Raw genomic sequence first — 27329 nt, forward strand, 5'->3', positions numbered from 1 at the left:
TACACTTTTATGTTTCATTACAATTTCTCTCACTTTAAACGATGCTACTTGTAAATAATAAATAAGTTAAAGTGCAATCAAAACTTATCATTATCACTTTAATGCCATTGATTAAAACACAAGTTTAAACTGCGATAAAATTTCCTATTTTCTACGCCTATGGTGGTGGTTATCTCTCTCTACCCGCGTGTTAAAATTTTACAAATAATTAATTTTTTTATAGTTTTGTATTTTCTGTTTAGTTGAAAACATTCTTACTTATCATAAAAAAAACATTTTATTTTGAACTATTGTATTACCTGCTTGCAAACTTATTTTAACACATTATACATATAACCATTTATTCAACCAACGCCACAATTACTTTTTCTTTTTTGGGCTCCCTATAATGGGTTTAGCTTCCCAAGCATTAACTATTCCTTTTTCACCCCCAGTTAACAAAATATTGGCCTGCAAAAAGAGCGTTAAACACAACTCATTTTATATTTACATTAAAAACTTACATGTGGATTATACCATGAAGCGCGAACCCTTTGTTTATTTTGCGAAAAACCTAAACAAGGGGTTACACTACTTCCTGTCACTGACAGCCCCCTGAAACACTCTCCATCCTGAAAATTAGATCCAGCCAAAACTAAAGAACCGTTTTGCACAGGATGCACGTCAACAACATACACGTAACCTTCGGATTTTCTCTGGAAATAAAATCGAATTTAGAAAAAATCATTTGACTTTTAGGTTTGTAATCTACCTTGATATTACTTGCAATGTGAAGTCTATGGAAATGGAAGTAAGGCTCTGCATCGTCCATTTCCCAAAATTGGACATCTGCAGTATGTGTGATGCAACTTATCACATCTTTCCCTGCTTGTTGCAACCATGTCAGTTTTTCAACTGATGAGTCAGTGTTAAATGAATCTATCAAAGCATCATCTTCTGTAGTTAGTGCAAGATCATACAAATTTATGAGACCATCAACAGAACCTGATATTAGTTTATTTGAGTCATCAGGATGGAATTTCACCTATCAAATAATTACACAAATGTAATTAAACTTATGAGTACAATTTTTACCTGAGTTATGTCATCAGTGTGTGACTCCCAGTATCCACCTAACAAAGAATGTTTCCTTATGTCCCAAAATAAAATAAACGAATCTCCCTCAAATAAGTTGGTACCAGCAGCCAAAAGAAAATTATTTGGTGAAACATCAAAACAGTTGATTTGTTTGAATTTATCATTTTGCACAGTCGTGTCTGCAATTATTGTGTAATATATAATTTACTATTTATAACATAAACAACATTTAAAAGTACCTTTAAATTGAATACTACTAGTTTTTGAGGTTCTTAAGTCCCATAATAAAATACTTCCATCATTAGAACCTGTATAAAGTAAATTACTATTTTCATTAGAAAATTTAATTTCACTAATTACATCTGTATGCTCAGAAAGGGTTGTTAGCTTGGCAAATTGAGAATTACTCAAATTGAAGACTTCACAATTATTGTCAGATAAATTCAACGCTACACTTGGAGTATTTTCCCTGAAAAACATAATATTTAAGTCATGAATCTAAATACACTCTCCAATTAAAATAACGCAAAATTTAAAAAATTAATTTAATGAACTCTTCCAGCTTAAAAAAAACAAATCTGGATTTTTTTATCGACTATCACAATTTATTGTCTGTTAGCTCTGGAAAGATTGCTGCAACATTTAAGTCCGCATTTCCAAACTGTCCAATATATGATTTATCAAATTAAGTTCAATTTTGCATTAATTTTATGGAGTAGTGTACATGAATTTTAAACTTACAAAGTTGCTGATACGTGTAGAATATACTTATTTGGACCGACTGACTTTTCACCGATTGGCTGGCAATTTGGAAACAGTCTCTCAATTTCAGCTACATCACAAATATCTTTATCATTATCTGAATCATAAAAATTGTTAGACTCAGCTTCTGCTTCAGACTCTAATTCCAATTCTTTCATTTTCATTATTGAGTCAAAGTTCATATACTAGTTATTCATGAAATAAACTGTTGAACGAAATATTGGTCACAGAACAGCACAAGACATAACCTCAAATTATTTTCGCAATTTCACAATACAATGCCTTGTTCGAAAATTGTAGAAGTCAGTTTCTTATTAAGTAATTATGGGAAATCGGCACTGTAAAATCTAAAAATTAAGTAACTGTTTAAAAAAATGGACATAAATATTTGAGGTCACACACACGCAAACACGATGACTACGACAGTACGCCTACCGAACCGTTATATTGGAACTACTGTTCTTGCTTTAAAAGAACTACTCAGAACTATCAAATCATACTTAAACTTTACGCTTTTGTGGATAACGCTAAAACTCCAGTGAGGTGATACATCATTATAACACCTCATTGAAGAATCATATTAGAACAAAATAACATTACATAAATAACGGTTATAGTTCGTACAGTGAGAGTTAGAATGACAGAAAAGTCACGCAATAAAAAGTATACCACACGCGCGAAATTTAAAATAATAAAATAAACCCAGTTACTGACAACCCTGTCAACCTATTTTGCGTAGGAATTTAGTGTTTTTAGTGTATTTTATAGCATAATTTGCTGCCAACCTATATGTCAACTGTCGAAATCTCCCAATCTCTCACCGGATATACTATATATGTATTTTTTATTAGCTGTGACCGTAGTTTTTTGTTACTAATTGTAAGTATGATCGTTCCTTTAAAACTTAGGAAACATTTGAATACATATAAAACTAGAGCCAGTTTGGAAAATCTGCCAATGGATTCTTACACAACGGTCTAATTAATCACAAACCTTTGAGTTTCTCCGGCAACAAAAAAAGTTAAATTTTGGGCATTGTAATTAAGTTTTTCCAACTTACGATAGATTTGAAGTATCGAATAATCTGAAAAATTATTTTTCAGTTCTAACTTTTAATCATATAAAAATCAATAAAAAATAATAGTAATAAATAATCAACATGTGCAAGTTAGGTAAAGATGTTTGTCAATGACGAAACTTTTATTTTTGAATAATATTTATTTTCTGTAAATATTAGCTTATTGATGCTTACTGCTCTATGCTTAGAAATAATTAGGCTGTCGCTTACTTGGAACACCACTGATAAAAATGTCCACCTAAAATAACAAACCTTCGATTGTTGTTAAGAAATCAAAACTATAATCGTTATTCTAGTGGCGAACTGGAAATTTTGACTAAATTTTCGATTAATTTTGTCTCGAAAACGAAAAGACTTTTACCTACAACATTTTTTGTCAATTAATTCTAGTTGTCATTAATTACTTTGTTCTGATTGGTAATGTATTTCAAAAACAGCCTGTATATATGCAGACAATTCTGAAACTGAGCAGCACCGATCTTCTTGTAAATTTGTTCATAAAATTTTATGAGGTACAAAGGTAGTGACGACGCAGTAAGTAAATTACAATGCGAGTTCTGGGATGTTTACTACACATTTCTTTCCAAAGATTACTGGAATGAAACCAAAAATGTTTGAATTGTTGGTAATCATGCACAATCGGGACCTGACATGTACGCATGTGCAAGAGTACTGCGATCCAGCACGAAGACACAGCTTTGTTGCCAAATTGCTTCAGATCACAGAATAGATGGAACTTCGAAGATGGAAGAGGAGTACCTATTTTGTTAATATTTTTACTGCGAAGAAGGGCTTCAAAATTAATTTATCAAAGTAATAACATTTGCAAAATTTTAATTTGTTAAAGTGATTTGTCTTTCATCTAATGTAAATTATTTAGGAGAAGTAAATAACATTCGCTAATTAGGAGGACACAAATTTACGCCTAAACATTCTTTTTCTATTGAATTGCACGAAGAACACTGCTTAATTGAAAATGTAATGTGTAATTGTAATATTTAAAGGGATCAAACGAAAGATTTTATCAACGCTCAGAATAATTTCTATCTTTTTTATACAATTTCAACGAAAAAAACAAAGTGCAAAACCTCCATCAAAGAATTTTCGGTATACTGCTGGTAAAATTAGGACTGTTAGATTCGATTTATAAGACAAGGCACTGATTTAATTTTGATAAAATTTGATTGGCGAAAAACGATCACATGTCATTTTAACATTATGTTAAGTTTTCTATAGTTTATCCGGTGAGAGATTGGGATATTTCGACAGTTGACATATAGGTTGGTAGCAAATTATGCTACAAAATACACTAAAAACACTAAATTCCTACGCGAAATGGGTTGACAGGGTTGTCAGTAACTGGGGTTATTTTGTTATTTTAAATTTCGCGCGTTTGGAACACTTTTTATCGCGTAGATTTAGTGACTTTTCTGTCATTCAATCTCTCACCGTACAAACTATAATCGAAATTAAAGATTTAATTTAGCTTCTGCAAACCGGCCCGAGAGGAGATAAATTTCTTCACGCCATTTTTTTTCCTCTAAACATTATTTTATAAACAACCTTTTTTAGACAACCTTTATACTCCTCATTTATTTTGAATACCGCATTTCAAGGTCATAATTTGTGACAGTTGTGGAGCTTTACGTCAAATTTAAGAGGATTTATGTATTGAAAACAATCACGAACAGGTCTTTGGGTGTTCCAGTACTCGTTTATGTTCAATTCAATGGATAAATCTTCTCAAATTTGCCGTAGAGCTCCACAATTTTCACAAATTATGACCTTGAAATGCGGTATTCAAAATAAATGAGGAGTACATGCAGCGGAAACTCCAAACTCAAACGATTTGGCAACATTGTAGGTCGTCTTTACCCCAACGCTGTCGAAAATGTCAGCTGTCCTAGTGCGGTGTTGGTGGTTTAAAAAAAAAATGGACTTTACGTACAAAATAAGTGAATTTAAGTGAATTTATGCAAATTAGCAAATTTTTATCTTTCAGAATAAGAACGATTTAATTTAATTCTGAGCTTTATTAATAACAATATGGAACTCTCAAATGGTTATAGTTCGTACAGTGAGAGTTTGAATGACAGGAAAGTTACTAAATCTACGTAATAAAAAGTGTACCATACGCGCGAAATTTAAATTAACAAAGTTACCAACCTATATGTCAACTGTCAAAATATCCCAATCTCTCACCGGATATACTATAGGTGTTATTTGTTTGGGTTAAAATACAGCCGCAGACACAAAATCTTAGACGTCATTTTTCTGACGTTTCAAACATTTGAGTGTAGTCTGTGCATTACTGTCATGACGTTTAAAACATCAAAGTATTGACAAGTTGTCAATTTAGAATTGTCATGACTGAAGTATTTAAAGCTGAAAAAAAAAATAGTCTCAGTACAGAGTGGTATGATCTACAGTCAGGTTCTTACAATATTAAAAACACCGAAAATTCTAACCATTTTGAAATAAAAAAAAAATTAAAACTGTCAAAATGGACAATGCCAAAAAGTAAAGTTACAAATTCTAAGTGGGGTTTTACACGAGGTGACAATTAGATGACGTCTAAATTTTTTTGTCTCCGGCTGTAGATAGGCATTTGTTTCGGACTCCATTTGAAATTTGTTAAAAAGAATTAATTACACGCCACTGGTGTTTTTTATTTTTCATAGAAAATGAAAAACGTGAGTTTTTTCCAGGATTCTTTGTAACAATAAGGATAGAGACAGACAAAACATTTTTTGCCATCGCATCATCATCGCAACTCGCAACGGTCTAATCGTGGTCAAATCGCAATGGTGCAAAAAAAGTGGTACTGGTCGAAACAAAAACTGGAACCCAATCATTAGAGTACACCGCACTTTCATGGCAGATTTCTATTAGGAATGTATTATTTAAAAAGCAGAAATTATAGTAGGAACAAAAAACAAAGCACGTGTATTATAAATAATTCAACACGCCTCCATTTGTAAATGATCTGTCCGCAGCTCCGAACTTCCTGTTTCCCCTTATTTAGAAAAAAAGCCGTTTTGACAAGATGACAACCCAAACAAAATAAAGAATCTTATCTCAAAGTTTATAAACATAAATTACTGTGTTTTCTACAGCTCTCCAATTTAGCAAACATAAATATCATGCAGACAATTTAGTAGAACAAAATAAACAAAGCAACGTGTGTAAGGAATTCTGTTTATTTCGCTTTTCGACCAGCTGATCTTTCCGTCCTTTGTTGTCGCAGCTGCGTTCATCCTCACAATCGGTGACGTCACACGAAACCAACCAATGACGACGCGAGTTTCGGGCGAGACAGTGGTGGGGAGCACATGTCAAGCTCGACCGTCACGTCAGCTGTTTCTGGTTGTGTTATGCGCCAGAAATAGTGGTGGGCATTGAGTCAGCTGTTTGTGTTTCCATTGTACGCGTCTCGTGAAAGACAACAATGTCGGAAACTGAGGCGACGACATCCAATGCGGAGTCAACCAACGAAATCCCCGAGAAAAGCACCGAAGAGTTTCTCGAACCCGAGACGAAACGTCGCAAGACAACAGCCACAGCAGACGAAAAGAAATACAAGCTCGAGGAGAGGCTGGGCGGAATTCTCTGCTGCGCAGTTTGTCTTGATTTGCCCAAAGCCGCAGTGTACCAGGTAAGTGCCTTTGGTGCTCGCTTAGAGCGATTTTCCTAGAGATTACGTAACTTTACGTCACTTTTCTTTGTTCGCCGATTTCGGGTTGTATTGATTTTCAGGGAGACTGCAGCTATATTTAAACGGGCTCGAACGGGGGCCCCGGCGCCCCCGCTCGACCCCTAATTACGCGAACTGGCATAGGCATGAACACACGTGCTCGGCCTTACCAGCTACTTTCATCAGCTTTTTTTCAAATTTTTTTTTAACCACTTTGTCGGCCTCATCCTCAAATGTAATTAATATTGTACATTGTAGTAGATTAGTGTTACTTTTAATTCATGATTTTGTAATACTACCTATTCTGTGATGTTGATACTTAAACTAGTCATAATTGGATGTGATTTGATATGAGCTTACTTATTATACAAGGATTTTGCTTCGAGGTTGAAAATAAATGTATTAAATTTATATTTTAGTCATTATTCACATTTAGATATAGCATTTATTTTCCCCATCCCGTCCCATTTCTTTGTTAATTTCTTTATCAAAGGCCACGCACAATTTTAATTTAATACTAAGAAGGTAGGTAGGTACGAGGGGAGACACTAAATTTTCGTGTCACGCACCATGATACCAACGTGGTGGTGTGATTACCAAGGTAATTTACAATAGTAGTACCACCGCCCTAACTCAACCCAGCCAAATTTGCGTTAGAGCGGTGCCACAGTATTCGTTAAGTACAAACAGCCTTATTGATAAACTTTATGTTAGTTCCAGGATATGAAGAGGATTGGTAAGTTTCTCCAAAGCTTAATTAATGTCAATGGGGTGGGCACTGTTCGTTTTTATTAATCTTTGTGGAGCCGCAAACCATCACTCCAGTATATTTACATAAATGTCTTGCAGTGCAGCAATGGTCACTTGATGTGTGCCGGATGTTTTACGCACGTCCTCGCTGATGCTCGTTTGCGTGACGAATCCTCCACTTGCCCCACTTGTCGAGTCGAAATCAGCAAAACCACAGCCACCAGAAATCTGGCAGTGGAAAACGCCGTTTCCGAACTACCCACAGAATGTCAGTATTGCAACAAGCAGTTTCCTCGGAATTCCCTAGAACGACACGAAGAAGAGGAGTGCGAGGAAAGGTTCATACTGCTTCAAACCTAGACTTTACAACCTTCTTTCTCTGGTAGAATTTCAGGTTGCAAGTTTGCCAGAATAGGGTGTCCGTGGCGTGGACCAAATCACGAAAAGTTGCAGCATGAACAAACTTGTGGTCATCCTCAGAAGAGTGGAGCTGAAGTTATGGAAGCTTTGGAAATATTAGATCAGCAAGTGGTGGAAGAAAGGAAGCTATACAAGACCATCTTCGAGCTATTGGGATATGACAGGATTACGTTTAATGGTTAGACAAAAGTGATTGTTTGAGGAGTTAGCAATTAGTGTTGTTACAGATATTCAGTTGAAACCCTATCGGACTGATGATTTCGTTCATCGATTGTTTTATGAATCATCGAGGTTTTCAGCTTTTGGGCATCAATGGGTTGTCAAAGCCAAGATTAGCGATAGCCAAAAAGATCCCACACAAAGTTCAGAACGAGATATGACGTACCAGGTAGGCGATCTCTTTAAATAAGTCATTTTATGGTAGTTACACTATCAGCATCAATGCTTTGTTTGACAAGATAAGTCCATAAACGCGTTTGTTTGGTCTATGTAGCTTCTAAATGGGTTGTCTCGTACATTTTGCGTCGTTTAAACAAATAGGAAGTGTCTCAATATTTACGATATACAAGCTGATAACCAGAAAGTTACGTCTAATTTTGACCTTTACATTTTGTTATGACTAATAGTACTACTAATTGAAGATTAAAATGTGGGACTCGTTAAATTTGCATATGACATTATTATAAAAACCGGTAAGTGTTTAATTTGATGGCGTAAAAATTATACCATTTAATTAGATAGCTTCCGCACCAATTTTGAATGAAGATTTATATCAAACGATCGAATGAAAACTCGTCTTTAAAATTCCCAGTCATGTCTTTAATTAAAAAAATCTTTTATTTCTACCACTTTGAAAAGTGTCAAATTGCACGCCAGGGTTATATTGTTGCCAAATTATTTAAAAAAGACTTAAAATTTTTTGATCGAGCCTTTCACAAAATTTTCGGCTTGACAATGTCAATTGACCTGACTTCTCAATAAGCGGCATGACTTGTAATTTCACCGGTGACGAGTATATAAACTTAATTGGTAGTTTACTGTAAAGATAATGTAGAAGGTTTCTCGCTTAGAACAAAGACGCTAACTACAGTGCAACCTCGATATAACAAATCGCAAGGGGACAAGTAAATATTCGTTATATCAAGTAATTCGTTAATCTGAGGTTTGTTATATTGAGGTAAGATTGGTCTAAAATTTGTTATAAAGAGGTAAAAAAATAGTTTCATTCACATTACATTACGTACTCATCTTGTAATAGGAAACAACTTCTACTTATAAATAATAACACATTTTTATCGAATTACTCTGTTTACTGTACATCACACGGCTTTGATTGTTTTACGAAAAAAACGTGTCGAAACCTGTCGAATCACATACTATGGGTAACTACTATATTATTGGTGGGAACGTTTTAAAGAGGTTTTGAGTTGACAAAATTCGTTAATTAAAGGTATTTTCACTTTTTTTTGATAGTTGACATTTCGTTATAAAGAGGTTGTTCTGAAAAAAATTCGTAATGTAAAGGTATATTTTACATTAGGTTTTATGGACAATTCAAGGGGATTACGAAAAATTTGTTAAATCAAGGAAGTCGGTATATTAAGGTTGCACTGTAGTACGAAAAAATAATTTCATTGCCATTGGTTTTTATGGTCGAATATTATGCCTATTATAGCTTAATACAATACAATCTGTACAATACACCGTCGTAAAAATTTTGTAATTTTTATACATAATTGCAATTGTGAATTGTAAGTTGAGTAATTTCCGTTTTTTAATTTGAATAAAATTTTATGTGCATAATTAATAGGCTCGTGTGGAAATGAACATTTGAAAATATTATATTTAAAAAATTGTCTTTGATTTTATACAGGTGTTCCAAAATTGACGCAAAAAATGACAAAGAATGATAAACTGTGTGTTTATGTTAACCGAAATTTATAATTTGAATTTCATTTTGGCGCCTCAGTTCAAAGAAATTGGAACATACAGCCGCGGACACAAAATCTTAGACGTCATTTTTCTGACGTTTCAAAAATTTGAGTGTATTCGATGCATTACTGTCATTGCCATTACTTACTAAAACATAAAAGTATTGACAAGTTGACAATTTTCAAACGCATTTTTTTGCCGAGGAGGGCGCCACTGCTCGGGCGCTTTTGACATTGTTGACAAATTGAATTTTGGGGTTAGTAAGTTTTTTGACTTTTGAAAGCTACAAAAAACACAAACGTGGAACAAAGTAACGATCGTAAACAGAGCACAAACAAAGCAACAAACAGCGTGTAATAATTTGAAAATTCAAACTTCAAATTTGAAATGTCAAAAACAATGTTGGTAATAAACCCTATATGGTAAAATATTCCCAAAAGTGCCCGAGCAGTGGCGCTTTCCAAAGCATATGCGGAGAAACAGTCGAACTGCACGAATGCACAGGTCGTAAATATACAGCAGGTCGTGATTTTGAAATTAAATAATTCAAACTGTCAAAATTGACAATGCAAAAAAAGTAAGGTTACAAATTCTAGGTGGGGTTTTACCATGCGACAATTGACGTCTAAGATTTTTTGCCCTCGCCTGTATATCAGAGATAATTTGGCAAGATTATGACAATTCTTATGTTTATGAAATCAAAAGACAACTATTAGGCAGAACCAGTTTAAATCATGGTACCTAATTTAGTCTAAAAAATAGAAAAAGAAAAAATGTAGATATTCAACATAATTTATTTCTAGCTTTTTCTAAAGTCCGTTTTTTTTTTTAAAAACCACCAACACCGCAATCTTCCCCTGCATTACAACCGGCAACGTTGCTCGTGAGATTTTTGGTGAGAAAAAAGTTGTCAAATTTTTGACATTCCTGAAAATTAGGCAGTGTCTCCGTTAAAAACGTTTCTTTTACAGCCTGTTGGATTGCAAATCAAATGATTTAATAGTGAAAAGACGCGGCACAGCCTGAAAGGCCGTTTTGTGTAATCAAATTATCAATTAGGCAGCTAACCTATTTGATTTTATCACCAAAAAGTCACCGTCGACGACGTTGCCGGTTGTAAAGTGGTGGGAGAGTGCGGTGTTGGTGGTTTTTTAATAAAAAAACGGACTTTACATTTTTTTAAAGAAAACAAATTTACTCTTGCTGTATGTAAAATTGTTGAGTTTTAGACAAGATAATTCGACATTTGATTTTACTACATATAAAAATATATTCCCTTAATGTTTTTAGAAAAAAAAAGCGTTTCTTTATACCTTTTTATGTCACGCAAGCTGTTATCTGATGAAGTCCTCGTGTCGGAGAAATCGACCACCTTAAAATTACTAGCTGAGTTTTTCTAAAACAACGCAATTTGACATTATCAAAACTTATGAGTGTTGTGATGAATATCTAAAATTGATTGTTAATTTTTTTTCAGTTGATACTCAAATCAAAAACATTGACAACAATGAGTTTAAGCTACATTGTTCTTTGTGGTCCAGTGGGAGACGTGAAAGTCAACCCACGTGTCTACAAATTTGATTTTACTGATCATGAAAATGAAACTACTTACGAATCATTTCCTTTGCCTGATACGGCTGAATGCAATCGTTTGTTGGCAGCAAAAACGATTAATTTCAGGTAAGTGTTTGGTTTTCATTACCATGTCTAATTGTTCGTTTACAGGTTAATTATGTTTCTTGCTTCAAAGTGAGCTGGTCTTCTTCTTACTTCGGCTTTTAGAATTCACTCTTTTATTTACTTTTACATTGTGACACACAATTTTCTTAAATATACTGAACTTTTTCATACAGGTTTATACTTTGTAAGTATGTTTTATTTTTGAGATTATATTAGTTGAAGAGATCTCTATAGAGTTTAGGTTTTTTACATTATAGATCTTATTTATATAATTTAAGGTTTATATTTTTTTTGACGTGTGAAATATTTTCATTTTACATGGGTTTTTATTTATGTTACCAACATTAGGGTGTTGCCATTATTTTTAGTTGAAATGTTTATTTAAGTTTTGTTTTGTCTCAAGATATGTGTCATTTTATGGCTTTTGTCATTGTCATTTCAATATTGTAAAGGTAGCTTAGAGAAGAGTAATTTATATCTTCATAATTGTATGAAAAGGGATATTGGTAGAAATATAAATGTTTGAAAAGAATAACGCTCTCATATTTATTTATTTACCCAAAAATTACCCCTGATGATAAGATAAGTGAAGATAAACTAATTTGTAGAATTGGCAAAATCATAGCTATAAAATACTACAATTTCTTAAAAATAAAGAACTTACCAAATCACTGCAATTATTATTGTTGCATAAATGACAATGGAATTTTCCTATTTTTATTTTCGAGTTCATGGAATGTCATTCTTTGTTTTAAAATTATAAGTCTCCATTGTTATCTATAGCAGATTCGAGGCTAATATTTCTAACCGGTAAAACTACCATAACATTGCTCTACAGATGTTGAAATAAAATAAATAAATACTTTTGATTAAGAATCATGAATGGTGTTAATTAATTTATAAATAGCACAACTTGATATGTGGGATTTACATAGAAACTGATTCCTTTAATTTAATCCAAGATTTGCAACACTTCTTAAAAGCATTGAAATGAAGGGGTCAGGCGGATAACTATAATGAATTTGCTGTGATTGCAGAAAAGCTTTAAATTTACAGATTATTTCTACATTTTTATTGAATTTTGTAGATTTACTTTTGATCCCTTTTGGTTTTTTTTAAGGCACTCTTGATTCTTTGTGAATTTCATACAGTTTCTCTATACATATACATTTTTTCTTTAGATCTTTCTTTAATTTTTTCAATGCCGTAATACAGGATGTTTTACAAACGGCAATCAACTGGTAACTGTCATTTAGACTTCCTAAAGGGAGCTTCTGCAGTTTTTTCGTCCCAAAGAATTTCGTTTCGAAATTAAAGCGTTCTTAAGATGACCAATGAGATGCGTTAGAAAAAAAAATCCAAAACACACATGTATCAAAACTTGCGCGTTTAGGATAGCGAGAGTTGGCTATGGTTGGCGCAGGCCGAATAGTGCCGAAGTCTCTCTCGGCAGTCGCTCGCAACCAGCGATCAGTGGCGTAACATTCAGAATCTTACTGAGGTTATTAATTAGATTAGAAAGATCTTCTATATTACAGTAGATATTATTATTATTTCTTATTATTTATCATTAGAGCCTAACGTAGTATTTGAATTGTCAACATTGGTTTTGTCGAACTGTCGATAATTGAAGAAAAAAAAACTTTTAAAAATTTACTGTGAATAAAAAAGTGAGCACAAAACGACAGTGTAAATTATTGCGAATAAATGCATTTTGGATTTTTAACGCAAAGGTACATTTTATGTTTATAATTTTCATGTGATGTGATTGGCCAACTTCAAAAAGTGTAAGGGCCTGAACATTGTGCATCTTTGCCTCACTTAAATGAAAGCCCTCCTGTGTAAATTTTCGAAAATTTTTGGGTGTAAATCAGGCTTTCGTTTCTTTAGGGAGAAAATACGGGGGAAATTGAATGTAGCGATTTTTGAGGTTAACACGTTGTCAAAGTTGAGTGTATTAATCAATAACTAAATCAATATTTCTTGCAAAAGAAAGATTTTAATAGAGATTTAACAAGTTTTGGCAATGTTCTGCAAGACGATTAGCCACAGTTGCGTCAAGTCAAACGCTTTTGCTTTTTGCTGCCAATTGTTACTGATAAAAATCGCTAGGGGTTGCTGCCAACTTAACTTTTTAATGAGTGGACCGATAGTAATGAGCTCTGGTATAGAAGAAATAATTTTTTTTTTCATAAATTTTACATATGAGGTTTAGTTTAGATACCTGAGTGATCCTACATAAAAATTTTGAAAAAAAAATGTCTTCTATTTTTTCTAAGCTGTCCTGTATATACGAGGTGTTTATAAATGTTTCTAGCATCAAGGGTGGCTTTGGAATTCCTGCCGTGCACTACTTTGCCGCTTTGTTTTCATAGTGAATATAACTATCTTAAAAATTATTTATAATGTTATTTACGTTAACGACGCTTCTGTTACGGTTTTGTGTCAAAATTTTTGATTTTCAGGTTTCAAATGACAACTGGAACAGTTTTCTTCTCAAAACTTACTTTGCTCTATGATTGAGGTTAACTACAAATGTCAGTTAAGAAATCTAAACCCACATTTATAATAAGTGGCAAATTTCTTTGACATTTCATAGCCACCCTTGATGCTAGAAACATTTATAAACACCTTGTAGGACACTGGGCGTATTCATGTAGAAACGTTCATTAAATAAATAGAGGTAATACAGGTGTCCCAGAACTCATGCCTAGCCGAAAACCGGGCATATCGGGAAAAGCTGTAAATGTGTAAATTGCTGAAAAAAAAGTTCCAACTCCAACAGAAACTGAGAAAAGACATGACAAAGTTGACCAATCACAAGGCCGGGTGAGAATGGTCTGGAGGATACACTCGCGTGTTGCTAAGAGACCAGTTTAAATTTTCTCCTTTGAATTTTGTATAAATAATCTGGTCCACTGTGAACTTAATTGACGTTAAAATGATAGACTTCAATAAATCAGTTAACTCTTTGAACTTGGTGTGCAGAAACGGCTTAGCGTACTTTGGGGATTGACTAGAGGGTTGAAGACCACTGGTTGACGAGCGATGAATGACAAGTGATATCATTAAAATTGGTCTAGTTATGAGAGAGATAAACTAAAAATTTTTCAATCGAAGCTCTGAACTTTGCAGATAATTTACGACTAGGCTGATTTATAAGCGTACCCTCATTTGCGGTTTCTTGACCAGCTTTGGAAGTTGTAAATCAAGGGGTTTCTTCTAAAATTTTTACCTGCCTGTTTCGCACAGAGGATAATAAAATGGTTACAATTAGAAGAGGGTTATTAAAAGTGCTAATAAGTACAAGCACAACGAAATTTCATAATTCTTGATGTATGAAATGATAGAAACAACTATGTAGTATGAACATTCATTCAATTTATAGTCATGTTTTCAACTAAAGTCTTTCAATGACACACGAATTAATTTCTCGACTACTTCACGGTGTTGGACGTAAAATTTAGAAAATGAAATTTAATAAAATAGTAATTTATTATTATTTTTCTTATTACATATTTTATTATTTATGTTTATTTTTTTCTTATTTCACTAGGATTTAAAAGTTCATCAATGAATAAAAAATGTTGAATGAAACAAAATTGTTTTGAATGGTATGACTCTATGGAGCAACCTGACCGGATGCAATTTACCTGATGTTTGCAATATTGGATTAGAGTTTATCTAAGAAACTGACCGGAGTTTTACTAGGTGATGACAATTTCTTTCATTTTGCCGCCGGCCGGTTCAACTTTTACTGAAAAACCCACTAAATCTTGTTCCTTTGAGAACAATATAAATTTTTTTTGGGAGAATAAAAAGGTGGACTTCTGGTAACTAGAAAAAAATGGAACATACATTGTCAATTCAAATCATAATTGGTATTACCAAATCCAATGGCAGTTAAGTATAACACGAAAAAAATAATAATACGTATCTATTTGGAAACAAATAAAATTAAACATAAAACAGATAAGTTTAGTTTTTTTTAGAAAATTTCTGTTTGGCATTCTAATATTAAATAATACTTTAATCTATTTATTATTTGGCTAATTATTTTTTGAACAACGTACTAATGTACTTACAATTTTAAAATAAAAGTTTTTTATTCATATTATTTTACCCATGAAAAAGTATTTCTACCAGACAGAGGCAAAATAAGCATTTATTATTTTACAATCACTTTACGATAGCACAGTAAGGGGTGTTGTAAACAGAGGTATCGCTTGACACCCTTCCCGATGTGACAGCTCAGTTCGAATTCTGACCAGCGACGAGTCTTGGCACTCGCCTTAATAGAGAACCCGGCCCTATGCCAAATTCGATCTTGACCACTTTCGGGTACCTGAAAATGATTTACAATGGGGTTGCTTGCACTTTCGAGAACCCTCATAATCTTTGCGGTAATGAGGACTGTGTGCCATAAAAACGCTAGAAGAATTGGAACAGTATATTCACCTTGAACATCTTCATTCCTCCATGACAAAACTGGCTTCCATAATCATAGACAAGTCGGTGTCATCTATGTTTCCAGTTTTTTCTCCAACCGCGAAATAATCCTCAAAAGCGGTTTTACAATGAACAGGTTCCTTCCTAAAATAGCCGAAAAACCCTCCTCCTTTTTCCGGGCTTGGGACCGGCAACAGCGTCCTTAGTGATACGGAATGTACCCCAGGGGGCTTGTATCATAAAAACTTACTATGACAAATTGCTAAGGTGTTTTTAGTTCAAACACTAATTAACTTCTAATTGTAAATTAGCAGAGTTAGTTTTATGAAACAGACCCTAGGACGCTGCAGGCGGAGTTAAACCTAAAAAAAGTGTTTATTTATGTGATAAAATAATATAAAATGGTGTGCTTACCTGGACATAGTTGTCTTTTACCTAACAATTTCGTTTTCAAGAAGTGAAAAAGACAGTTACTTATAGGAGTCGCTTAAATACAAAATCTGACATCTGCAGTCAACCCTAATTTTCGGAGCAATTGAAAAAGCTTGATGAAAGATAAAATTAATAATAATTTAATGATAAATATGTATAATAATAATAATAGCCACAATATATATATATATATACATATACACCTTCGTAATTTATAAGCTTTTAATTTATTTATTAAATAAATAAACTAAAAGCTTGTAAATCACGAAGGTGTTTTCAAAATTTGTGTAGAATTAATTAGTGACAATTATGAAATTTATATTGGCTGTGTTAAATTTGGGACAGATGCAGATATTGTGTCTTACATTTAGGCGACTGTTAATCTCTTACCTGCACACACTAACACAACAGCACTAACACTACCACTGCGCAAAAACGGGTTCACTTACTCTCCGCGAAAAACCACAAGCGCAACATCCCAACACCAAAAAAAAGAAAATCCTACCTTGTGAGATCCATCGTCGCCGTCATCTTCGTCCACGGACTTACTGCAATAGAAATGTGTTATTAGTCATTTTACTCGCATTTTCAAATTGACGGTGGAATTTCATAGCTGTAGCAATAAAATTACCAAAATTGCGAGTTTTGAGGGAGGATTTCTTATACTTCGGCTTGTCTTGAAAATAAAAATTTCTAAAATTTGTGTTCTTTGATCTACAGTGTTTAAAATTACAAAAAATACGAATTTTATTAACTTACCCTTTAGTCCTGATCCCGAAGCTGTGTCGGCAGGCTCCTACCACTGCATCCCCCTCTAGGAATCAGGAACCACTCAATCACTCACTCACTCACTTTGTTTTAAAAACGATTTTAATTTTATTTTAAGACGCTACAGAAACTGAACTGAACTATCTCTCGCACTAAAAATGTCGGCACTCGAAATTAATAGTGAAATTAGAATAGGAGGAATAATAAGAAAAAAAAAAGAGAACATTGAAATAGATACAATAGATAAAATGACGAAAGGAACGTTGTAAAATGGTGGAATGGAGGAAAATTTAATAAAAATAGCGTTCAGATGGGGAATGAATGGGTGGTTGGGCAGAGTGACTCATCGAAGATTGAACAAATAAGACACAAATTGGAGTTGAAAAGTGTAAAGTGGCAAGAAAAAATGAATGGAATTCGGGTGACTCTCCCCCCATTTTTTAATAAGAAAAAAGAGAACATTGAAATAGATAAAATGACAAAATGAGGAACGTCGTAAAATGGTGGAATGGAGGAAAATTTAATAAAAATAGCGTTCAGATGGGGAATGAACGGGTGGTTGGGCAGAGTGACTCATCGAAGATTGAACAAATAAGACACAAATTGGAGTTGAAAAGTGTAAAGTGGCAAGAGAAAATGAATGGAATTCGGGTGACTCTCCCCCCATTTTTTAATAAGAAAAAAAAGAGAACATTGAAATAGATAAAATGACAAAATGAGGAACGTCGTAAAATGGTGGAATGGAGGAAAATTTAATAAAAATAGTGTTCAGATGGGGAATGAATGGGTGGTTGGGCAGAGTGACTCATCGAAGATTGAACAAATAAGACACAAATTGGAGTTGAAAAGTGTAAAGTGGCAAGAGAAAATGAATGGAATTCGGGTGACTCTCCCCCCATTTTTTAATAAGAAAAAAGAGAACATTGAAATAGATAAAATGACAAAATGAGGAACGTCGTAAAATGGTGGAATGGAGGAAAATTTAATAAAAATAGTGTTCAGATGGGGAATGAATGGGTGGTTGGGCAGAGTGACTCATCGAAGATTGAACAAATAAGACACAAGTTGGAGTTGAAAAGTGTAAAGTGGCAAGAGAAAATGAATGAAATTCGGGTGACTCTCCCCCCATTTTTTAATAAGAAAAAAAAGAGAACATTGAAATAGATAAAATGACAAAATGAGGAACGTCGTAAAATGGTGGAATGGAGGAAAATTTAATAAAAATAGTGTTCAGATGGGGAATGAATGGGTGGTTGGGCAGAGTGACTCATCGAAGATTGAACAAATAAGACACAAATTGGAGTTGAAAAGTGTAAAGTGGCAAGAGAAAATGAATGGAATTCGGGTGACTCTCCCCCCATTTTTTAATAAGAAAAAAGAGAACATTGAAATAGATAAAATGACAAAATGAGGAACGTCGTAAAATGGTGGAATGGAGGAAAATTTAATAAAAATAGTGTTCAGATGGGGATTGAATGGGTGGTTGGGCAGAGTGACTCATCGAAGATTGAACAAATAAGACACAAATTGGAGTTGAAAAGTGTAAAGTGGCAAGAAAAAATGAATGGAATTCGGGTGACTCTCCCCCCATTTTTGGTCTCAAAATACACCCCTTTCGCGAACACAGACACCGTAGGGGATCTTGGTGGATTCAAAATGAACTCGGCTCCCAGAAGTCCACCATGTTTAACGAAACAAAAGTTTATCCCGTGAGTGAGCATCTTGACCAAGGTGTCCCGTAAAGTGTGTCCACCCTTCTAGCAAAACTAACCGGACATTTACTTTCAAACCAACACCTAGCTAACCGTCTTGAAAAATAAATTACACAAAATGATTCTAAACCTATTCTGAACGCTATGGTAAATTTTGATTCGAAGGGCAGTTGTGCTATCAAACGACAGCTAGCTCCCGTCTCCCGTCTTTACATTGTCCTCGTCCCCCTCAACATGATGTTCGTTCATCGCGCGCCCACATACTAAGGTCTGTCGGCTACCAATTGTCCAGTCGAGGCCAGTTTTTCGGTGGTGCCAAATGAATACTGTCCAACCAGTGTTGGAGAAATGAAAGCAAAATACCTCAATAGTTCCGTTCCAACCATTATGGTATAACACAATCCGAGCCTGGGGTATTGAATGACTAACATTGGCCCTGTTTCTAGGTTAGCATGTGATGCGACCGGCATTCTCCTTCGGCTTTCTAGCTAAATCCCCCCGCCTTAAGGTTCATCCACCCCCCCTAAAGTCAAATCGTGGAGATATGCAGATACAGCTTCAACTAAATGCGCTCTGAGAGTTTAGAGCTGCAAATGAAGTCATTCGTACCCGACGTCTGCTGGTCGGTATCGGATTGACACCGTCGCACCATTAGCTCACACAAACTGAACACCTTTAGAAGACTCCGTAAATGCCGTAACTTGACAAACTAATGTGTCGGCTACAGAACATGCATGGATGTTTCCATAGACGCACGCAAAAGGTACCTAATTTCCTAAATGTGTGTGCCTACGTGGATGAACGTGGATCCCCTTACTAGTGTTGGTATGCTTAAGTGTACAGGGTAGGTGGCAGTAAGTGTAGTGATGATAAATTATGTGCAGAATACAGAACATACATGGATGTTTCCATAAACTCACGCAAAAAGTGTGTGTATCTAATTCCCCAATTTTGTCAACCTACTTGTTTCCCCTTGGTTGTGTTGGTATAAAAGAACTGGACAGACTTTTCCAGTGTTAAGAAAGAGAGGGAATAGAAGTTCATGGTTGTGTTGGTATAAAAGAATTGGACAGACTTTTCCAGTATTAAGAAAGAGAGGAAATAGAAGTTCATGGTTGTGTTGGTATAAAAGAACTGGACAGAATTTTCCAGTATTAAAAAGAGAGGAAATGGAAGTTCATTGTTGTGTTGGTATAAAAGAATTGGACAGACTTTTCCAGTATTAAAAAGAAAGGAAATAGAAGTTCATTGTTGTGTTGGTGTAAAAGAACTAAACAGACTTTTCCAATATTAAGAAAGAGAGGAAATAGAAGTTCAGGTGGTAAAAGGGCAAAACGCAGATACGTCATTGAAAGGAGAAATTTTATTTCAATAGACATGAGACTAAGAAAAAGTAGAAAAAAGATAAAAAAAGGGGGAAATAGAAGTTCAGGTGGTAAAAGGGCAAAACGCAGAAACGTCATAGAAAGGAGAAATTTTATTTCAATAGACATGAGACTAAGAAAAAGTAGAAAAAAGATAAAGGGGGAAATAGAAGTTCAGGTGGTAAAAGGGCAAAACGCAGAAACGTCATAGAAAGGAGGAATTTCATTTCAATAGACATGAGACTAAGAAAAAGTAAAAAAAAATGTATAAAAAAGATAAAAGAGGAAATAGAAGTTCAGGTGGTAAAAGGGCAAAACGCAGAAACGTCATAGAAAGGAGGAGTTTCATTTCAATAGATATGAGACTAAAAAAAAGTATAAAAAAGATAAAATTAGTAAATGTAGAAATGATGCAAACTGTCCTACCCTAATCCTTCGTCTTACATTTTTCGAGATGTTCCAAGATTTCGAGTGAAAATTCCGAAGTTAGGATGATATCTGTAACAAGTAAATACGAATAAGTAAAAAAGTCGAATATGTATGGAAAAATAGTACACGCCTACATTGAAACCATCCTAGCAATGCAAGTCCTACCATTAAACCCTGACAATCACTAAACTACACTAAAATAAAATTCGAGTCACCGTAGCACGTCTTTCTTACTCAAAACTCGAAGTACAACTAAATAAATGATGGCTTTACTCTTACTTATTAGATAACGATGATTTAACTCTTTTTTTTCTTGAAAAAAATGACACTTAATTTATTTGTGATTGCACCCTTTTACTAATTAGGAACAATGCAGCTCCATCAATTACGTAATCTGCATTAAAAAACAAGACTAAAACGTACGGAAAATGCCATACGACCAAAAAATATATCTCCTGATAGAAAATCTATCAAATTTCTATGAGATTTCGTTACTATTTCGCCTCGCGTTTTCAAAAAACATTTCATTTCAAAACTCGCGGAAAATACCGTTTCTCCAATATTAAAACTAATCAATCGGAAATTTACCGAAAAATGCGACGCAATTTCTTACATTAAAAACATATCTAACTTTCTTTAAAATCCGATTATTGCTAAACATAAACACTCTGTACATAAACAAACGGAAAAAATGGACAATCAAACGCGCCTAACGTTTCTCTGAATTGAAAACTCTCGAAAATGTTTATAAATGAATACAGGGTGTTAGATAACGTTACGACCATAGGGTAATTAAGCAAGGCAAACTGTCTTGGAATCCGCAATTAATTTTATTGTTTTCGTTTTAGTTAAAAAGCTACAAGGCTTTAAAGTTGACCAATAGAATGGTTTCAAATCATTTTTCAATCTTACAGAAATCCAAGTAGCTTTCGGACCTAACGAATAATTTGTCAGTTTCCCGTCACATTTGAAGTTTTAAATCAGTGGCGTTAATAAAAGGGAAAAACAATAACGCAATTTTATTCAAAAAACAGACAATAAAGCAATACTACAATAGATGTTCAAAATGACCACCATCTTGTTAAACACATAATTGTAAACGACGCAACAATGTTTCCTTTATTGTACCCAACACATTTTCGTTTTGACGAACTTGATTTGTGATCTCCACAAAAATGAACTGTCAATTTGACATCAAACAAAAAAATTTCCTTCAGTAACTCTGATTCAAATTTTTGTAATCTTATGCAAATTGTTCCCTGATTGGTCACATTCAAAGAATTCCACCTCTTAAACGGTTCAAGAAAACCCGAAAAAAACTTCGAAACATTACTTTTCACGGCCGCCTCTATCACCCCTTTTTCTATGGCCGTAACGTTACCTAACACCCTGTATAGGTTAGTACTTGACCTTACAAAATATTTTCTCAGAACAGCACTCTTTAGCACACATCTCTGAAACGACCGTCTTTATCAAAAGTCGAAACACAACTGTTTTCAATATTGAGAATGAGATTAATTTCCTAATTGCTTATAACAAAAACTTTTACTTTTTTTCTTGAGCGAACAAAAAGTACCTAATCAGGTGGCGCTATTGCCATAACCGAGGGTAATGAATGACAACGATTTTTCAGAAGGTAAAGTTCCAAAATAAATCTAAATATACGATGGGTAGACAAAACAGATTTTGCAACTTTACATAGTTTGAAAATTTTCAATCTAATAATGAAAGAGTAGCAATAATAGTGCTAGAAAAACGACAGAAAACCGCATATTTCTTATCTGTCATAGGTCCACAAAATTGATTTACATTCTAATTTAAACAGTCGAGTTTTATTGGTAAAACACGACTAAAAAGTAGTAACTACCTCAAATTTCACTAAAATTACGAGTTATCAATTTTAGTGAAGCATTTGGGCATTAAAAATAAAAATTTCTATTTATGTCTTTTGATTTACAATTTTGTAATTTGGCAAAGTTAATATTTGATTAAAAACTAGTAATTTCCCGAAATTTCATAACTGTAGCACTAAAATTACCTTAGTAGTACTTTACCTTGCAAGATATTTTCTCAGAGCAGCACGAAACGACCGTCTTTATCAAAAGTCGAAACACAACTGATTCTAATAATGAGATTATCATGTAATTTCCTAATTGCTAACTAACTTTTTCTGGAGCGAACAAAAAATAATCAGGTTTTTGCGTTTTAAAAAGACATTTCATTTCAAGACTTGCGGAAAATACCATTTCGGCAATATTAATTAGAAAATTTACCGAAAAATGCAATGCAGTTTTTCTCAAAACTTTGCAACCAAATTTCGAATTTTTAAAACGAAACTCCGAACATGCCTAAATAATAAATAATGAAGCACTGATTTCACTAAGCCACAAAATTTAATCATTTGATTTTCGCTGAGACGCTGATTTTGATTCCTAGTTCCTAGTAAAGTATGCAATAAGACGTTTCGGTCACATCAGGATTTTTAGCGAACTTGTCATATTTCCTCCAGAAAAAAAATCAATCAAGGCATATTTCAACAAAGGTTTATTAGTGTGACCTTTTTTCATATAATTGGACTTGAAATTGAGCACAATAAGAGCGAAGTTATCAGTATTGCTATCTAACTATTTTTTTGCCAAAAAAACGAATTGTTTGTCGATAGTGCGGTACTGCTCAACTTGTATGACCTTCAACTAATTACGTAATTGAAGGATGAAATGAATACATGAGACCTAAGTGAATTTCAGCACGGTGGCGTGAGACGACTATGGAAATGTTTACGAAAGATCCAAGCAAAGAAAACAGAATTTCTAGTACAGAACACGATTATAAAGTTGAGTTTTGTCTAAATGAAAAATTTCCAAAATTATTTGAGCAACCTTCTAATTTTGTTCATTGTATTTAACAGTCAAACACAGATCTTAGATAAACATTTGTAAGAACAAAAAAGTTTAAATGTATCTAACTTCCTTTAAATTCCGATTATTACTAATCATAAACACTCTGTATATTAAACTGCTTTTGTCAACGCCAACGAACTGAAAAAATAGACAATCAAACGCGCCTAACGTTTCGCTGAATTGAAAACTCTTGAACAATATAGGGTAGTACTTTACCTTGCAAGATATTTTCTCAGAGCAACACGAAACGACCGTCTTTATCAAAAGGCGAAACACAACTGATTCCAATAATGAGATTAATATGTAATTTCCTAATTGCTTATACATATAAGACAGCATAATTTACGACCTTTACTATATAAAAAGCAGAAAATATGTACAAAATATGTGGCTTTGTGAAGAATGAACCTTACATGTAATAATCCATAAGTAAAATTACATATTTAGTTTATCACTTTACAGCAAAAAAAATAAATACGGTGAAGCGACAAATGCACTGAAAACCGAAGTTTTTGTTGCTAAAAACTGAAACAACCATTTGCTTGAAAAAAAATGTTAATGGAAAGTCAAAAGGCAGTAGTTTATGGTAAAAATTAAAACATACAGAAAAAACAATTCTAAAGTACTTTAAAAAAATTGTAAACTAGCTGTCCCAGAACTCATGACCCAGAGAGCAAGGGAAGATGCCGACATCAATACAGACTGCGAATTAAAAAACCAAATTAGTCTAAGCTTAATAGTATTCAAACAAGGACGAAAAACTGACAGTCAATCTCAAAAGCTTTTGCATAGGCATGGCGGGAAAATAAAAGGCTATTAGTACTCTCTATTTAGGGTATCCAAGGAGATATGTATACAGGAGGTCAATCTTGTATGCCGCGCGTCGAAAAACGCGAGTCAAAAATCGTCGCGAGCTTGCCGGGCTCTGCGCGGTAGCGTCTGCGCATCTTCTCTGCTATTGGCTACTGGGCATCACATGGTCAACTCATGACGTGCTCATCTTTGCTGTTTAATAAATTGCAAAAGCAAAGCTTCTGCTGATGGAAATTCTCGAGCCATTTTAACATGCCATTCGATTTATTTTAATTTCTTACATTATGTGTCCAAAAATAATGCACCATCCCATTGCTTATTTCCAAACAGCATCGGAAAACATTTTGAGGGCCTCGCCGGGGCAGGTATAAGTCCCAGCACATCTGGGTAGTCATAAATTGGTAATTTTTCAATGTTTGCAAAAACCCTGTTCTAAAATTATTTAGATCTTATTTTGCTGTGCTGTGATGGTAAAAGAAACGTATAAATACTGTGCAGCGTTTATAGCTTTAACTTTTTAAACAGTTTCCACCAAACTTACCGCAAGACCCTATAAACATAATCACCCTCAAGTGGGGTCTTGTCTGATGACCAGAATTGATCCCCAATAAATTACAGCCTTTTCGTTGATTCAAATTTACTGGAATTGGGGAAAAAATATTTGGAAGTAAAGTTTCAGGACATACAGACAAATTTACTCAACGTGTGAAGTTGAGTTTTGTTTTAATCTAATGTGGACTTGTAATAATAGAGGTGAGGAATGATTAAAATTTAGATTACCTTAAAAGTGCAGTATGAAAATTTTCAAATTTCGCTTAAATTAAATAAAAAATAATAGTCAATTTTGACACTTTTTCGCTTACTAGTTAGTAGAAACATAAGTTAATTACTAGTGAAAAAAATGAAGAAAATTTGAGTTTCTTAGGTCTCAAACAATGACAGAAAATGTATTTTTATGTCAATGTTGAAAAAACAATATTTTTTAGCTAGAGACAAATAATTAAAAAAATTATACACCCGGTTTACAGAAACAAAATTGAATGCTTAATTTTGATCAAAGATTTTTTTACGAAACCAAATAATGGTATTGGGGTTTTTACATCAGAAAAACTAAAACTCGAGAAAATGTATAAATTGATGCTTCAAAAATTATAAATGCTAGTTGGCCATAATCAGTAAAACATGTAAACAGCTTGTCAAAATCAAGAGATTGCGAAAAGACGCATTTACCAATACTAGTATAGTTGCCAAAATTTTAAACGGCACTAGGATTGTTAAATGTGCCTTTATACAATCTACTGCTAAAGTGATACTGTAACTCTAACAATTTAGAATGAAATGAAATATTTAACATTATGTTAAAGTGACATAAGTAAGTTGCAAGTTTAATTTAATTTCTGTTAAATTATTGCGTTAAGCCGGCCTATACTTAGTTACTTACTATTGATCACAATTAAAAATCGATTGTTCTAAAATTTACTTTTTTAGCAATGAAAATGAATTGTATGAAGAAAAATGAACGTTAAAACAATCAATAATTCAGCAATCAAACTTAATTAAATGCGTGATTAATTTAATTGCAATCAACTTATAGTGGTACAGAGGTCATTGATTAAGAATACAAACATATAGATTCAAAATTTCTTTCAATGTTCTTCATATCATGTTGTTTATTCAACTCAATCTTCAAGAGTTGTCGAGTAAGTTGTAAATAAAATTTGGATGTCTGACGCACCCCTCTACAAAAACTGACCGCTCAGATCTCAAGCAGACCAACCCAAAAGTTCTAGGGGTAAAATGTATTGTTGGGTGCATATTCTGTTCATACCATGGTGCATTATTTTTGGACGCAATTGTACAAGTTGTGCGCTTTGGGATGGCGAGAGCAGTAGATGCGCAGTAAAAGCGCGCTCACATTTTTTGATTGACGATCAATTCGAAACGTTTAGTTGCGAACGGGGACTAAAGCACAAAAAAAAAAATACTTCTGTATAGTAAACCCAGTTGACATATATCTAGTAAATTTTATGGCCACATTATGAGAGGGCCGGGCAGTACTAATGCTTGCGATTAGGGACCATAAATGAGCACGAAATGAGTGCGGGCCTATTCAACCATCGGTCAACTCTCTACCAAGAACTTTGTCGGCTGCAGTTTACAACACCCAGTTTTATTTCTATGGGTGGTTTGACTTAAGCCATAAAACGTTTACTAGGTATATGTCAACTGAGGTTACTATACACAACAAAAAATAATTAATTTAAAAAATTACCAACATAGTTTTTTATTAATGGCGGAATTAACCATAAAATAATCGGAATATTTAGACAAACATATAACGTAGATAAAGTAAAGAAACACTTTTCTGTCATCAACAAAATGTGACCATAACCAACAAAACAAAAAGTCGTCATTGACAGTATCGACAGATTCCCTGGTGGGTTTTCGACCGTGAGTGTTTTTATTGGCTCGCTGTGGCGCGCAGTTTTAAAAGCTGCGCAGTAGATACCGCGCAGCGGCCCATCAGCTTGCGACACTTTTTGCCACCAATCACGTGACCTAGATTACTCTCCTGTTTCCAGGCTTCATAAGGGTATTCTAGCAATCATAAGAAACCCCTCGCAATATCTCTGACGATCGTCGGTTCAGCGATCGTGATTGGCTCCCGTATTTTCGTCTTAACTCGATTATCTTTTGCTCTAAAGATTTTTTGTTTTCAAATTTTGGTTTCGTACGGCAGTCTGCATGTGTCTGTTATCACGAGTTCTGGGACATTCTGTATAGGACACTGGGCGGTAATGGGTTAATTTTGTTTTAAAATGTGATTGCACTGTCCAACGAAAACCGGACACTTTTCAAAATGACCAGCCAGTGTGATAAATTTATCGCAACACGTGTAAGTTTTGGTCATTTTTCATATTGTATGAATTATTCTCATTGTCCATAACATAGATACGCCACTGGCTCAGCGTCTTGGAAACCATGGCAACGGCAAATTGACCCCTGCTAAATGCGGCTGTGACATCTATCAGCTGATCCTGAAAACTTGACGATGGCGCTGTAAGACGC

The 27329-nt window shown here is 34.0% G+C and overlaps 2 protein-coding genes across 2 annotated transcripts; one reads left to right on the forward strand and one right to left on the reverse strand.

Moving 5' to 3' along the window:
- Nucleotides 1–275: 275 nt before the first annotated feature.
- LOC148180798 (WD repeat-containing protein 89) lies at nt 276–2297 on the reverse strand. Its single transcript, XM_088036885.1, has 7 exons — nt 2242–2297; nt 1819–2186; nt 1317–1546; nt 1075–1256; nt 752–1024; nt 504–695; nt 276–450 (listed from the first exon to the last, which is right to left on the reverse strand). Exons 2-7 carry the CDS (start codon nt 2019–2021, stop codon nt 361–363), a joined length of 1170 nt encoding a protein of 389 aa, XP_087893011.1. The 5' UTR covers nt 2022–2186; nt 2242–2297; the 3' UTR covers nt 276–360.
- A 3918-nt stretch (nt 2298–6215) lies between these two features.
- On the forward strand, nt 6216–11928 carry LOC148180799 (zinc finger TRAF-type-containing protein 1 homolog). The gene is made up of 6 exons (XM_088042818.1): nt 6216–6572; nt 7461–7699; nt 7748–7959; nt 8009–8169; nt 11191–11393; nt 11439–11928. Exons 1-6 carry the CDS (start codon nt 6366–6368, stop codon nt 11464–11466), a joined length of 1050 nt encoding a protein of 349 aa, XP_087898944.1. The 5' UTR covers nt 6216–6365; the 3' UTR covers nt 11467–11928.
- The last annotated feature ends 15401 nt before the right edge of the window (nt 11929–27329 follow it).

This window comes from Gnatocerus cornutus, chromosome 1 (assembly GCF_029298725.1).
Source record: "Gnatocerus cornutus isolate USDA-ARS CGAHR chromosome 1, icGnaCorn1.1, whole genome shotgun sequence".
NCBI classification, from domain to species: domain Eukaryota; kingdom Metazoa; phylum Arthropoda; class Insecta; order Coleoptera; family Tenebrionidae; genus Gnatocerus; species Gnatocerus cornutus.